At 39.8% G+C, this 15,949-nt stretch overlaps 1 protein-coding gene across 2 annotated transcripts; it reads left to right on the top strand.

Annotated features, from left to right (window-relative positions):
- Positions 1-535: 535 nt before the first annotated feature.
- On the top strand, positions 536-15,435 carry ppp2r2ab (protein phosphatase 2, regulatory subunit B, alpha b). 2 transcript variants are annotated; one of them, XM_022205536.2, is made up of 10 exons: positions 536-910; positions 3,012-3,080; positions 7,505-7,602; positions 7,906-8,071; positions 9,336-9,448; positions 10,092-10,269; positions 10,596-10,760; positions 10,916-11,085; positions 13,289-13,380; positions 13,808-15,435. In XM_022205536.2, exons 1-10 carry the CDS (start codon positions 904-906, stop codon positions 14,085-14,087), a joined length of 1,338 nt encoding a protein of 445 aa, XP_022061228.1. In that variant the 5' UTR covers positions 536-903; the 3' UTR covers positions 14,088-15,435. The 2 variants fall into 2 exon arrangements, with proteins under 2 accessions (XP_022061228.1, XP_051794628.1); XM_051938668.1 differs by lacking the exon at positions 536-910 and adding an exon at positions 1,007-1,030.
- The last annotated feature ends 514 nt before the right edge of the window (positions 15,436-15,949 follow it).

The raw sequence follows: 15,949 nt of genomic DNA, 5'->3' as shown, positions 1-15,949 counted from the left end.
TCAAGAAACAAGTCTGTGTCAGAAAGCCCCAAAATGTAGTTTAACTGTATGAATTCTGTCAAGAGGAGTGGTCAAAGATACAACCAGAAGCTTGTGGACGGAAAGCAGAAGCTTGTGGATGGAAACCAAAATTACCTAGTTGAGGTGAAAATGGTCAAAGGATATTTAACCAAATATCATAATTTCTGTACAGATACTTTTGACCGAGCAGGTTTAGTCATATTTCCAAAAGATTTGTAATAAATATATGAAAGAAAAAAATTTGTCATCGCTTTATGTGACACAGATGTATGTGTTTCAATGATTGGATCATGGAAAGTTGAAAGTTATAGGAGTCACTGGAAACTCAAGACTGCCATATCTGATATATACAAGTGTATGGAAACTTCTGAGCCCATTAAATATCATTACTTCACTAGGAGTATGAATGAAGTAACACCATTACTGCTTAAGTAGGACAGTGTGATTATAATGATGATGCTGATGTCCGTCAACGTGCACGCGCTTTTCTCTGTGCGCGCATCATAAAAACCCTTTGGTTCACGTGCGGAAGAGACTCGAGTGGGGTGTGTTTAGGCAGAAGAAGAAGAAGAAGAAGGAGAAGAAGAAGAAGAAGAAGAAGAGGTGACTTGTGGGATGCGAAGTAGCCGGCGGCAAGACACACGGAGGGGGGAGAGACACCGACCCACGGAGACACAACAGACACCGGAGCGGGAGACGCAGACGGGGGGAGTGATTAAAATAGCCCGTGTTGTCGTTAATTTCGAGCCTGACTTCCAGGTTTGCGCGTACACACACGGCGGATACTGAGCGGAAGAAAAAGTTCAGATCCCACGAATCAGCGCGTGGGAGTGGGAAGCAGGATCGTGACTGACTGAGGCAAGCTCCACTGTCTGTCTCGTCATGGCAGGTAATTCACTTCAACAGTCACACACACACAAGACACCCGGCGTTTTTCCCCACCGAAGAATCCGTCTCCAGTGAGCTCTCCGCCCCCGTCTGTCGGGAGATTTCGCAGCCGAGCGTCGGGGTACGACGGCAGCCGGCTAGCCAAACTTAGCTTGTGCTAACGTTAGCTTGCTAGCTAGCTAGTGAGTGTCATCGCCCATCTGGCCTGTCTGCTGCCTGTGCCGGCTAATGCTAGCTAGCTAGATGCTAGCTGTTTACCGTCTCACTGGCCCGGGACCATTTTTGCAAACTAGCTGTGCACACCGTGTTAGCCAAACATAGCCAATCGAGCCATTATTAGGCTAGGTTCTCGTAGCGGTAATTGCTAATTCTCACACTGGATGCTTACAAGTCATCATCCGGTCTGCTGCTTCAACCATATTAGTGCGTTTTTTTTTTCAAATATGCCGTGGTTGGTTTGACAAGCCAGGCTAGCTAATGTTAGCGCAAACTTTGACATTGCCCACATGCAGGCTAGCACTGCAGGCCCGCTGCAGACTGAGCAGGCTGTTTGTGCAATTTCTGCTTGAAAGGACTAAAGAGACGCATAGCTAATATTTAGGACTATATATGTACAAAAGAGGAAAACTATCCCTTCAAATACGAATCAAATAGTCACTGATTTATTTAGCCCAGCGTCGCGTTTAATCTCATTCATTAGCTGATACTTCCAGGGAGAAAAGAGCTGTTGTGGAGTTACTGAAAATTGTGAACGCCTTTAACTCCTAGTACTCGTTTCAGATCGAATGTCAATTGATCGTTTAGCAAGAATAGGCGCCACTACAAATTTATTCAGTGCATACTTTTGGTGCATTTGGACGGGGAAATGCCACTGTTCCTCAGACATAGACGTTGCACAATATTTTGTCGTAAGATTTTCATATTGATATACCTGCTTGCTGTTTCTCTTGCAAAATGTGCAGGCATTAAGATGAGACTACATTTTTATCCTGACTAGTACCAATCCTGTCCTGGCTTTTTGTTTAAAAACCATGATTCATCTCAGAATAGGAGTATGATGAAACCACGGTGACTCATAAATGTCCTTGATTATTTTTCAGAGCTTCTGTAATACGTGTGGACATTGTTATTGACAGATCAAACCAGTTCTTTTTTTCATTGTGTAATAACAGAGATGTTCATGTGTAAAATTATGCGGTATTCAACTAGCTTTATTGTGCAATGAGCTATGTTGGTGAAGAACCTGTTGAGACTAGTGACAGTGGTTATTATTAAATACTGCAGCACGTTTTATTTGTTTTTATATTTTTAAAGACAGCCTGGCATAAGGCCATCTCTTGTAGTTAACAGTTGACCAGACTTGAAATAGAGAACATTACAAGATTGAATTCCTCCACTGTTTTTGACGTCTGGACGTTTTGACGTTCATTCAGTATTTATGAATAAAATTTGCACCCGACTCTTTCTCTTAAAGTGAGAAAACCACAGTACCAACTGAGGCTTAAATCTGGAAAATATATTTAAACATTCATTGTATGTAAAAGATGTTTGACATCTGAACTGCCTGTTTTCACAACAGTTGCTGTTGTCTTGGTAATGTGCCCATAATGTAACTGGTCCTGCAGGTCTCATATGTGAAGTAGATGTATGTATTGTTCATATCCTAAAGATAGAGACTGAAAAATCAGTTTCTTGGCGTTGAGACAACACTTGCAGAAGTTGGGAGAGGATATGTGCACATTTATGACCGCCCACGTCTTTGCAACAAGTCTGTCACCTGCCTGTAGGTCCTACATCACTGAAATATCTCTTTGCTGTCTCAAAGTGACACCGTGCTGAAACAAAAGCTTCCTCTGCCATGCTGCATTTGAACTACCTGCATGCATGAGCAGGGAGAGTCAAAATACAGACTTGATACACTGTTTTGACATACAATGTCATGCAGCTAAATGCTGAGGCATTGCCAGCCAAAAATGTGATGCTAGGCAATTTTGGTATGTCTCTGCCAGTTAAAATCATGCAATTAAAATATATAGTATATTTTTAGCCAGCCAAAAATGTAGGGTTTTTTTTTATTACTATTTTTTTTATTATTTCTGCAGGACCTGGAGGTGACATGCAGTGGTGCTTCTCTCAGGTGAAAGGAGCCATTGATGATGACGTAGCTGAAGGTACGAGCCCTGATTCAAGAAAATGTTGCATTTATAAGCATTGGAAAGTACTTGGAAAAGTGGGATGAAATGCTGGTTTGTTGTCACATACTCAACAGCTTGCAGTGAGAGAGCAGACAGAAGATGAATGTCTTTGCATTTGTTTCACTTCAACTGACCAGAAATGGCAATATTGTTTTTGCTGTGTTAAAGTTTCAGCTACATACAGTACTGTTCAAAAGTTTAGGGTCACCCAGACAATTTCATATTTTCCATGAAAGCTCACACTTTAATTGATGTGCTAATATAATTGTACAAGGGTTTTCCAATCATCAATTAGCCTTTCAACTCTATTAGCTATCACAATGTAGCATTAGAACACAGGAGTGATGGTTGCTGGAAATGTTCCTCTGGAGATATTCCATTAAAAATCAGCCATTTGCAGCTAGAAGAGTCATTAACAATGTCTAGATTGTATTTCTGATTAATTTCATGTTATTGTCATTGAAAAAAAACAGCTTTTCTTTCAAAAATAAGGACATTTCTTAGTTACCCCTAACTTTTGAACGGTAGTGTAAATGTCTGTCGTTCCACTCTTACGTTCTTTTCTTTAATTTTTATCAAACAGAATTCAGTTTTTGTAAAAATTAACTGTCAGAGCTGTTATTGCAAACTAAACTCTTAATGCTCTTGCATCTCATTAAAAATTTCCGTTGGTGAGCCACTGGTAAGCTCTCATGGATACTGGAAGTTTTACTCACTTTGGACACTCACTGCTAGGTCCTTGTGTGATCAGTTTTACAACACAAATAGAGACATTTTCCAGTACTTTGTTGAGCTGGTTTTAGTGTTGTTGTTGTTTTTTTTAAAGAGGAATGGCATAGTGCTGCTTTTGTTGTGCCATGAACTCTGGTCTTGGTAACTCATGGTGTCATACTAAAATTTGGAAACGGTCTTCAATAGGTCATGTGACTGGACAAAAGCTCCGATACTGAATGGGTATATCCAAGATTCAGATCATATACTGCACCGTAGTTTATAGTCCTGTCAGATAGGACTTCTGGATTATTGTAATATAAGCAGTAAATTCTCCCTCTGTCTCAGTAACCAGTAGGAATAACATCAAGCTGTATACAACAGATACAACAGGACAGTGCATGACATTGATTTAACCGCTTTTTTTTTAGGTATACTTAACTAAATACTAATGCAGTGTATACTTAACTAAATACTAATGCAGTGTAGTGTAACCTCCATGTAGTAAATCATAAAGACTTTTTCAATGTTGTAATGTTTTGTGTGGACATTTTGGAGGATGTAGCTTGTAGTGCTGTTGAATTATATTGCTATACTGAAATGTAGTTGAATTTTTTTGTCAGCTCCAATTGACAGACAAGTGACAGATTAAAGGAAACACTTCAGCAACTGACCCCTATAGTGAGAGGATTTGATTTCTCTGTTGTGCTGTTTGGGCATTTTTGTGACATGGTTTGAGTCCACTTGTTCTTTTGAAGGAAGATCACTGCGAATTCATACAAAATTGTTCAGCGTGATCAACTTTATCCTGTGATGAAACATTTCTGTTCTGATGGGAGTGGTCAGGTTTGGGTATGAAAATTCTGTGAATCATATTTTATGATTCCTAGTCACCAGAGCTCAGCCCAACTGAACACGTGTGGGAGATTTTTGACAAACATGTCAGACAGCATGCCATCACCAAAAAATAACAGATGAGGTGACGTCTTTTGGAAAAATGTTGTTTCGCCCCTCCTTGAGACTTAAAGCTGTTCTGGTGGTACGAGGTGGCCCAACACCTTACTAAGACACTTCTTTGGGTCTTCCTTATTGTTTTCGGCTGCCTGTATATCGCTGATCTGCCTCAAAACTTGAATCAAATCAACTTTCTTCATCACTCCACCCTGCATTTTTGGTGGAGTCCTCTGAAGTGACATCCTACTATCTTAAAGCAGTTGACTCATTGAAATGAAAGAGTAAACTGTTTTTATTTTAAATATCAGCTGGCGCCTGAACCTTGACAGATGCAAGATACTTTGCTCTTGCTTCGTGCACCTTTAAAGAAAATATGAACTTAGCGATGGATAGGTTAGCTCTGTTGTGGTTTATCAGAATGTTATTAAGCTTGCAGCCCAAATCTTCATAGTAGAATTTTGTCTCTTAAGATATATTTCCCCAGAAAGTGACAGAACTCCACCTGTACCATAATACTCTTTGTGTTTTGTCTTTTGTTACACTAAACATGGCAAAGTATCTGGAATCCAAAGAATGGAAACATGCTTTACCGTAAGGCGGTACTGTTTTTCAATTCATGATGTCCTGCAGCAGTCTGGCATGCTTGAGCCCTTTAACACATTCCAACAGTGAAGTGACAGAAAAAAACGGCACATTATCCTTGGCCCAGCTTTCTCATTGTGCTTGATTTATGCAACATCCACATATAGACAGATGGGGACATCCATTAACTGTCAATAACTGATGCGTTTTAGAGGCTGAGGTAGTTACATTTCTGTAGCTTTTGAGTTTTGTTTTTTTTACCCTTGATGGTCATTTCTCATCAGGCTTAACAACATTAGCATCCAGAATTTGTTGATATTTAATGAAATTCTTTCTTTCTTCTATTTTCACAGTGTTCATGTGGCCTTGCTACCACACAAACACCAAACAAAATATGACCACTTTCATGCGTTTCTTTATCAGATGCAGCTCTTTCTGTTTTTTCAAACACACCTTTTGGTGATCATGACCAGAGATGTCATTTAAAACTCATTTTCATACAACTCTTGGTTACAAAACCAGTGTGGCTTATGCAGAAGCTGCAGTACATACTTGAGCTGCTGGTTTATTGATCACATCGTAGCAGGGAAAGTTTTCTTCTGATGGCTTTCCCTTAAAGACCTTGTTTGTGCATTTATCTTACACAACTGTACAGTGCACCAGCACTCTGTATATTATTTCTGCCCAGTAGATGTGCAATTTTGAATGACAGTTTTCTTGCTCTTCCAGATCTTCCAGACTTCCATGGCTCGCCCTAAGTGCTGTTTTTTTTTTTTTTTTTTTTAGAAAATTTCACTGGAAATGTACAGCTGGAAGGGTTCTTGAAATCTTTCTTTTAACTTTTTCTTCAGTTTATTCTGTAGGTATCAGTTAGCTGTTTTTTCAACTAACTACATGTGACAAATTGGCATTTTCCAATGACTTGTGTGGTAGCTACAAAATGCGTAAGATACTTCTGAACCTGAAAACCTCCAATCAATACTTTCAAAAAAGAATTGTATATAAAACAAGATGCCTAACCTATTCAGCCCCCTAAAGTCATTCAGTACTTAAAGCTAAAGGACAAAATACAATACAAGTTTAGGAATATGCTCCTTCAAAAACATCAATTTCTACAAAGCAGTTTTCTTTTTCTAATCTTGTGTTAACAAATGTGTCAGGCAGAAAACAAATGCAGTCTGGTGGCCTGAAGTGGGGATCACTTTAACATTTGTTCAAAGCTTCTTCACATTCTTTAGTGCCAAAAAAGGGAGCTACAAATGTTTTTTTTTTAATTTTATATCTTCAGTAAATTGCTTAGACTCCATGCTGGTTGAGTTTTACTTCACAGCGTCAGCACTCAGATATGATCCGTCTTTGGAATTGCCTCCAGTCTATAATTTCTAATGACATTTCTTGACATGCCTTACAAGTCCTAACTCGTCAAATAATACCTCACAAGTTAATGAAGTTCTAAGACTTTTACATGTAGTACATGGAGTATCAATTACAGCTGATTGTTTTCTATTGTAAGGTCAAGAAATAATAAGCACATAAGTACATTAGTAAATTTAGTCAGTTCGCTGGAGTTATCTTCTTGTCACTTCAGAAATTAACAAACTCTGTAATCTGCACAATCTGGCTGCATAGAACCACAAGTGTGCTCTCTCAAGTGTCCCGACCGCTAGTTTAGATGTATTACCCTCTACATGGGGCCTCAGGGAGTACAGCATATACAAAGAGCACTCGCTGTAACCTTTTGGAACATTGTCTTTCTGCTCCAATGGGCGACAAAGGGTTAAGCAAGTGTGCATCTATGCGAGTGAGCTTCGGTTTATAAAGCAACATACTGCTGCTGGGGGAAATGTGTAATGCTGCTGTCTGAGTAGAAGGGAGAGGAAAGGGGAAAACTAGGTTACTGATAATTTTCCGTCTGCTCTACATGCTGTGACATCCTTCCGAATGTCCAAAGTCTTGTCCACTGCCGTTCATCTACTGCTCTCCGATTCCCAGAGAGTTAAATCCAGCGTTAGTTGGGATTAACAGTGGTCCCTGAATGTACCTAATAATGGAAAGAGGTTGTTCTATTTTGGTGCATCATTTTTAAAATAACCATGATGGCAAATGTGAGTTTAAATGTCTGTCTCTCTCTGTTTTTTTTCCCCTTTTTGCAGCGGATATTATATCCACAGTTGAGTTTAACCACACAGGGAAGCTGCTGGCCACGGGAGACAAGGGTGGGCGTGTAGTTATTTTCCAGCAGGAAATAGAGGTACAGCTGCATGTTCCACTTGTGTTGAGTTTTATTCCCACACACTATCCATTTCATAAAAGGTCGCCCCCTGAACTTAGTCACATGAAGTGAAAAGAAAAACAGATGGGTTCTATTTTTGGAGCATATTCTGCAAATGGTATCTGAGGAGTTTTAACTTTTAGCTTGTCTCGTGCTTTATCCATGCCTGTTACACGTCTCTGTAAAACCAATCTGTCACTTATTTAAATCATAGTTTCTTCAGAAGTAAAGCATTAACAAACTTTCTCATCTTTGTGTGACATCTCACATGACTCCCAACAGAATAAGAATCAGCCTCAGTTCCGGAGCGAGTACAATGTTTACAGCACTTTCCAGAGCCATGAGCCTGAGTTCGACTACTTGAAGAGTTTGGAAATAGAAGAGAAGATCAACAAGATTCGCTGGCTTCCTCAGAAGAATGCTGCTCAGTTCCTGTTGTCAACTAATGGTAAGGGAGTCATTTTAATTGAGCATATGCCCAGATAATTGTTAAACCCCCAAAATTCACCTGTGTTCATCACACTAAATGTTTAGACATTTACTCCATGAAAATAATCCATTCATATCCTAAAGTGGCTTAAATGTAACACCAAACTTTTGCTCACTTTAGTATGTGCAAATCTAGCATGTCTGCCTCTTTTTCCTTTGCAAATTCTTGATCACATAAACATCTCCAAAATAAAATCACTTAAATCACATGAATCCACTGAATCAACTCAACTTCTAATCTTCTGTTGTAAAATATGCAACGTAAATAAAGCTAACTCATTCATTTGTTCATTTGTTCGGCTAGTAAATGTCTCTGTGGCCGACATGCAAGAAGTACTGCTGAGTGCTTTCTGTGGACTTCTTAATGCTTACTGCACAATTAAGTTGCTGTTATGTGTGTTTTCGAAAAGTAGACCGTCTAATGAGGCTGTCCCCTGTTTGTGCAGTCAGTGCAGTTTTTTTTTTTCAGGCACTCTGCACTCTCTGCTGAGCTAAACTCGACCTTTCAGCAGAGAGTGAACATGCACATGTTCATATTGAGCATATGTGGGTGGGACTGACACCGACAAATAGGCTCATTTCTCTGCCATCATGCTCACAATGTTTTGAAATGGTGAATAGTGGTCGTGGAATGAGCACGCATACCAAACTTGTTTATCAAAGCTGTTTTTTAGATTTAGAAATCAATGAACTCGCTATCTGTACTTAAATGTTGTCAGCTGGCGTTCAAGGAAAGCTCTGAGTAGAGATTTAGTAGAAACATTTAACTTGGCAATGTTTAGGTTATAAAAGAAAAAATAAACTAGACCAGCCCCCAGTAGAGGGCAGAACCACGCCCATGCATGATACTCTGTATCAATTTTGATCATCCTACGTACATCCCTTCATACTTGATCTGCTGACCTGTAACTCCACAACTGAGCAGGGACCTTAGACTGATCTTCAGTGCCAAGTTTGATTATCCTGACTTTAGCGATTGCAGAGATATCTGACCGGACATACCCACATACATACTTACCCAGCCAGATACCGAAGCGAATGCAGTAACCCCGCTGACGTACGTCAGGCGTGGTTAAATAGAAAAATAGAAATTCTTCGAATTCTGTTCCTTGAGCTTTATGACATTTTTCTATTACCGCTTGAATGGATGCAAAGAGTGCACTTTGTCTTTTTGTGAAGACTTGATGCTGCTATTTACAACTGTGTTTTTCACTCCTACGCAGATAAAACGATTAAATTGTGGAAGATCAGTGAACGAGACAAGAGACCAGAAGGATATAATCTCAAAGAGGAGGATGGATGCTACAAAGACCCCAACACTATCACGTCACTGCGGGTCAGTTCCTCAATGAAACCCAACCTGAGTGTGGAGTTACTCATCTAGTGCTCCCTGGCAACAACCTTGGATGCAAAATTATGAAAGCATGGACGTCTTAACATTTTAAAAGAGAGACGGGTTTGACTTTAACTAAAACTTCAAATCTGTGCGTCTACAGTTGCTGTGAGAGCTGATGTTTGGTTTTTTGTCAGAACCGTGTACCTTCTGGGGATTTGGGCTCGTGTTTTGCAGCTTTGATGTTTTGGCAGAAAATCAAAGGAAGGAAAAAGCATTTTAGATTTTTTTTAAACATTTGGCATGGACTTGACAGTTCTCTACACTCACTCTGTAACTATCTATCCAACAACTACAGCACAAACTGACTTCACATGTATTTCGTCTTATGGCTTTTGAAGGCTGCTGTGCTGGTTAAATGACTCGCATGGAATAGGCGAATGAAAGGAATCCTCCTATAGAGAGAATGTTAGCGTCCCCTAGTTTATTCAGCTAATTGAATACATGGAGAACTTCATGCCAGACTGCCTATATGCTCCGGTAATTAGTGACGGACAAGAAATGTGCCACTCTGAGCTTTCAGGGCTTCAGAATTCATTCCTGCTTTCAATATGAGTTTCAGATGATTTTTTTCCCCCCATCTCAGGTACCAGTTTTAATACCTATGGACCTCATGGTGGAAGCCAGTCCACGGAGGGTGTTCGCCAACGCTCACACCTACCATATCAACTCTATCTCAGTCAACAGTGACAATGAGACCTACCTGTCTGCAGACGACCTGCGCATCAACCTGTGGCACCTCGAGATCACTGACCGCAGCTTCAGTATCCTTAAACACATGTGGACCCCTTAAATACGAGAATATTGAGAAACAGAAACGCATCAGGTGTGAACAGAAATGTTGTTTGACATTAGAATCCAAGGTCTTTGAGTGTCTAACTTGGACTAAAAGACTAATTGTCGCCCTTATGTTTATTGTGCCTCCTGACATTGGTCCATTATCAGTCTGTAGTTTTTGTTTCCTTTGTTTTTCCACTCATGTGAGCATCTCATTGAGGAACCATCACCCAGATTAACAGTAGCCTGAGGAACATGCGATGATTGTTCAGAGCATGAAAGCTGTGTTCCTCCTTAACCACGTGCTCCTCAGACATTGTTGACATTAAACCGGCCAACATGGAGGAGCTAACGGAGGTGATCACGGCAGCAGAGTTCCACCCTCACCAGTGTAACACCTTCGTCTACAGCAGCAGCAAAGGAACCATCCGTCTGTGTGACATGAGGGCTTCAGCACTATGTGACAAGCACTCCAAGTGTGAGTACCTACTCTGGTTATTTTAAATCACCATACTTCTACCTCGTCGGGCTGTTATAGTACTGAATTTATCACACGAAGCAGCCTGATTGTCACTGAACATCATTTCACACTGGCGAATGCTGCAGTTCGACTTATTTTTTTTACTTGTCCAGTGTTCGAGGAGCCAGAAGATCCAAGTAATCGCTCCTTCTTCTCTGAGATCATATCCTCGATCTCAGATGTTAAGTTTAGCCACAATGGACGCTACATGATGACCAGAGATTACTTGTCTGTGAAGATTTGGGACCTGAACATGGAAAACAGGCCAGTTGAAACTTATCAGGTGAGTGACAAACACATACACAATACCAATGTGTGGTGTTAAACAGAGCTGCAACTAACGATGAATCATCTGAGCACGATACGTCTGCAAAAGCGAAAGTGAGCGCGCCATCCAACAAAAATCACCGTCCGAGCGGAGCGCGGAACACGGACGGATGTCCGCACTGTACTGTGCATATATAGTATATACACGCTACAGTGCGGGCATCCGTGCTGTATAAGGCATATATAATATATGTAAGATGCTGGCAGATGTCCGTCCGTGTTCAGCGCTCTGCTCGGACGGTGATTTCTGTTGCATTGCTCGCTCACTTCCGCTTTTGTTGACGTATTGTGCTCAGACGATTCATCGTTAGTTGCAGCCCTAGTGTTAAGCTTGTTTTACGATTGTAAACAGTCCATGAGTGACTTATGGTGAGAACTGAAGGTCCACCTGAGAGAGACCAGACAACAGACGTGCAGTACTTCCCATTCATCTGGCGACATCTGAACATGTTATTGTCTGAAAGTGCAGCGTTGTGATGTTTTTCGTAAAAGTTGCAATGGACTTTGTGGGATTTACATGTGACTTTCAACACACCGTAGGCCTGAATTGTGTGCAGTTGCATTAATAGGCAGGAAGGCAAGCTGTTTGTAGGAGTCTTTCCCTGAGTGTCTTAAGTCCGTGGTGCTCTATATGAGAGGCTAGAATGTCACAGAGGTGCATGCATTTATATGTCGTGGAACTTCATCAGTCACATTTAATTGGACTATAAATTATCACAAACATGGAAACAGAATCATCATAGTTGAACAGCAAATCACACTATAGCTGCTGTTTTCATCCAGACATGGAGCTGTCACGGAGTCACAATTTACAAGCTGCAGCTTAGATTTAGTCTGTTACTGTACTATTATGCATTATACACTACCTTTCAAAGGTTTGGGGTCACCCAGGTGATTTCATGTTTTGCATGGAAAGTCACACTTTTATTCATGTTCTAACATTATTGCACTAGGATTTTCCAGTCATCAATTAGCCTTTCAACACCATTAGCTAACACAATGTAGCATTAGAACACAGGAGTGATGGTTGCTGGAAATGTTCCTCTGTACCCCTATAGAGATATTCCATTAAAAATCTGCTGTTTCCAGCTACAATAGTCATTTACATATTAGCAATGTCTAGACTGTATTTATGTTCAATTTAATGTTATCTTCACTGGAAAATACTCTTCTTTTAAAAATAATGACATTTCTAAGTGACCCCTGACTTTTCAGAGGTAGCGTACATCATTTGATCTCCTGTCCAATGCCACCGTGACTCACCGTCACTGCTGCAGGTCTGTTTGAATGATGGAACATTAACATAAAAGAGACAGATGTCTGACAGAAAACAGACTCCTTAACAGACCGATGAATCCAGAAATGTTGCATATCTCATGTCTGAATAGGGCTAAAGTGTAAAACTCCATGAATACCTCAACAATTTTTATAGCAGACACTGTTTATTTTTTCAACTTTGTCTGCGGCCTGAGAATCTCTCGTTTGTGACATTTTATTACCAGACTTGGTCACTACTCATTTCCTGTCATTGTAATACACACGCACACAGACAATGCTTGTTTTACTCAGCTGGTAAAGATGTAAGTTTGTGTTTCCGCTTTTTACTATACACCACTTAAATTGTACTGTTTTCTCACAGTTTCAAGCCATATATTAAAGTATTTATTTCAGTAAGTTCTTGCGTTGTCTCAGTAGTAATTTCTTCACAGCCCATCATTGGAACAGTACAGGATATATGCTTTATAATTTAGTAGATTTTCAGTTTTTATTTGTGTGTATGTTGTAGTTTGATGTTGATGTAAACACAATGCTAATTAAACAGAAAATGCAGATACTATTGTTGTGTAATGCTGGCCACACCTTTTTTAAAAATCATCCCTGGCAGTTACATATAGTGGCCACTAGGAGACGCCCTAAATCTGTCATTTTGCTGTGTACTATCTTCGGCACAAAAACTACAGAATGAAGTTTGCTCCATTGAGATATGATAAACATGTAAATGTGCTTTCCTACTGATTTAAGTGGGATTTTTTTAAAACAAAAATTCATATTTCTTCTGTATATCTTCACTTACATTAGTAATACAGATCTGAAGTTCAGTCTTTTAGAAACCACTTCACATTTGCCTCTAAATACATTCATTTATTCATTCATTGCAGGTTCACGAGTACCTGAGGAGCAAGCTGTGCTCGCTCTACGAGAATGATTGCATCTTTGACAAGTTTGAATGCTGCTGGAATGGCAATGACAGGTACACATTGAGGGGAGATGGAAATACATCTCATGGGAAATTTAAAGTAGCACTGTGTTGGTTTTTTTTCTTTGTTGTTTTTTTTTCTAGCTTGTTTTTCGCATCATGATTCTCAAGACTTCACTGCAAGTTAATGCAGATAGTTCGACCTCTGACGCTCCATTAGTCCCAGAACGTTACTTTATAAGTTAGATTAGGTAGATTTTAATGGACTTATTGCAAAACATGTTTAATTTTCTGCTTTTTAGGCATTTAGTCCAATACAAGTTACCTTCTTGAAGTCATTTTATTTTCTTTAAATAACTGGAATTCCAATTTTTCATCTACCATCTGCAAAAAACTGCTGCATGAAGTTTACGCCCACTATTCTGATTCACTGACATATGTTGAAGGTTTACTCACTTATCTCATGTCCTCCTCCATCCAGTGTGGTGATGACTGGCTCATACAACAACTTCTTCCGGATGTTCGACCGAGGCCAAAGGCGGGACGTAACATTGGAAGCGTCCCGCGAAAATAGCAAACCCATGCAGGTCCTAAAGCCACGCAAGGTGTGCGCCGGCGGCAAACGCAAGAAGGATGAAATCAGCGTGGATAGTTTGGACTTCAACAAGAAGATCCTTCACACTGCCTGGCACCCCCAGGACAACATCATTGCAGTGGCGACGACCAACAACCTCTACATATTCCAGGATAAAGTAAACTAACGTGCAGGGTGAGCGTGTGAGAAACGGCGCGGGTGACATCCACCTGCAGCCTCACAGCCTTCATCCAGGGTGACCTGTGGTAACGCCGACAACCAGCATCCTTGTCCGTCGCTACTGGGTGACCAGACTTTGCCACTTTGTTCTAGATGTGGACAGAGGAATCCTCTCTCTCGCCCATCATCAGTTTGTCTGCGGCAGAGTGACACCTGCCTTGTTGTTAAAGTGATGTTGTGCCAATTATTTTCCCTTTTTTTGTTTTTGCCAGCCCACCTGCCCTTTTCTTTTCTAATGTGGGTAAACCAGTTTAATTTCCTTAAAATTCTGAGTACAGACACACTTATTTTTATAACTTTTTCCCCCTCAAATGGCTCTGTGGTAGAAAAAAACACTTAATAGTATGTCCCCTTATCTTGTGCCATTGTAGTGTTTATTTTTCTAAGAAAAAAATTGCCCTTTTTTGTGTGTGTTCACACCTTTTATTGATTCATCCGTTATACTGTCTGCTTTTGAGTCTCTTCACGTCTCCCGTGTCTCATTCAACCCTGCATACTCCACATTCACTCAAGTATGCTCACACTTACCTTCACACACTCGCTGCTCGTACTGGACAGCAGCACCTCAGCGGTTCCCTCCAGGATGTTGAGAGGTACAGTGTGCTTTCACAGGTTTGGTCCAGTGAGGTGGTGTCCTGCTCGCTGTGCCTCAGGCTCTGGGTGGCCAAACAGGCCCAGACTCCAGAAGAGATTTTTTTTTTTTTTTCGAGATTGGTTCGGTGTCTTGGCATCTTTGTGCATCGGTTCCTCCTTTTTTTTGTTTTGTTTAACAATAGTCAGGTATAAGAGATAGCCTATTCAAAGATAATTATTATGATTGTCATATTTATATTAAAAGGTTAAAAAACGTCACCAGATTTGTTCCGTCCTATTTTGTGAAATGAAGCTGGACCTTTAAACATATCTTTTTTTGAGTGATTTTAAGTATTGTCTTCCCACAGTGTACCACAGCTCTGAAGCAGTACTTCACAACAGGGAAAACCTATGATTTGACACTGGACTCTTTTTGCTGCACCAACTAAAGTACTTGGATGTCTGTGTTGTAAGACTGCAATTTAAAAGGAAAACATTTGAGGCATTAAGTCACTTAAAGTGTCTGTTTGAACTACTGCAGACGTGACCGCTACTGTATGTGATGGTACAATAAGCCGCACAAAAGACCTGCAGCACTCGATGTCACCACACCATATTTAAAAATGTGGACAGTTCAGATTATATTGATGCCTCTAGTAATGTATAACTACAATTTTAATCTATGACAGTGGAGAAAAAAAATAAAGGAACTACTTTTTGCATCCCTTGTGATTGCCTGATTGTGGATGAGATCTCATCAAACTCATTTTATGGTTATTTTGAATATTTGTGGTGTTCAAGGTTAGTTTCTTAATTGTAAGGTATTTATTTACTAGTGCATCTCAAAAAAATAATATCATGCAGTAATTTATGGTAAAACAAGAATTGAATGTCAAAATGAACATACTTTTGCATAGCTGGACATTTGTGTTGTAAATTAGTTTTTTCCAGTTGATCCCTGGATGTATTCTATAGATACTGGATTTCAGATGAGTTATTAGCCATAATCATCTAAATTAAAACAAAAGAAGGTTGAATCTTTATGGTAATAAAGTAAATCCCTTTTTTAATGATATTGGGACACAGATTTTCAGATTTCTTTGACCTATAATGAAAAGATTGATAGATATATCTGTATAAGCATCAAAATTACTTAAAAAAAAATTATTTTAGGTGTAATGACCATAGAATAAATAAATGATTACATTTTTTATGATGGAAAATAATTACTTTGTC

This window comes from Acanthochromis polyacanthus, chromosome 18 (genome assembly GCF_021347895.1).
Source record: "Acanthochromis polyacanthus isolate Apoly-LR-REF ecotype Palm Island chromosome 18, KAUST_Apoly_ChrSc, whole genome shotgun sequence".
NCBI classification, from domain to species: Eukaryota; Metazoa; Chordata; class Actinopteri; family Pomacentridae; genus Acanthochromis; species Acanthochromis polyacanthus.
This window is presented reverse-complemented; position numbering and strand designations above follow the sequence as displayed.

Coding starts and splice junctions, on each gene's coding strand:
- ppp2r2ab (XM_022205536.2), top strand. Junction 7,603..7,905: donor TTTTCCAGCAGGAAATAGAG/GTACAGCTGCAT, acceptor GACTCCCAACAG/AATAAGAATCAGCCTCAGTT. Junction 10,761..10,915: donor ATGTGACAAGCACTCCAAGT/GTGAGTACCTAC, acceptor TTACTTGTCCAG/TGTTCGAGGAGCCAGAAGAT.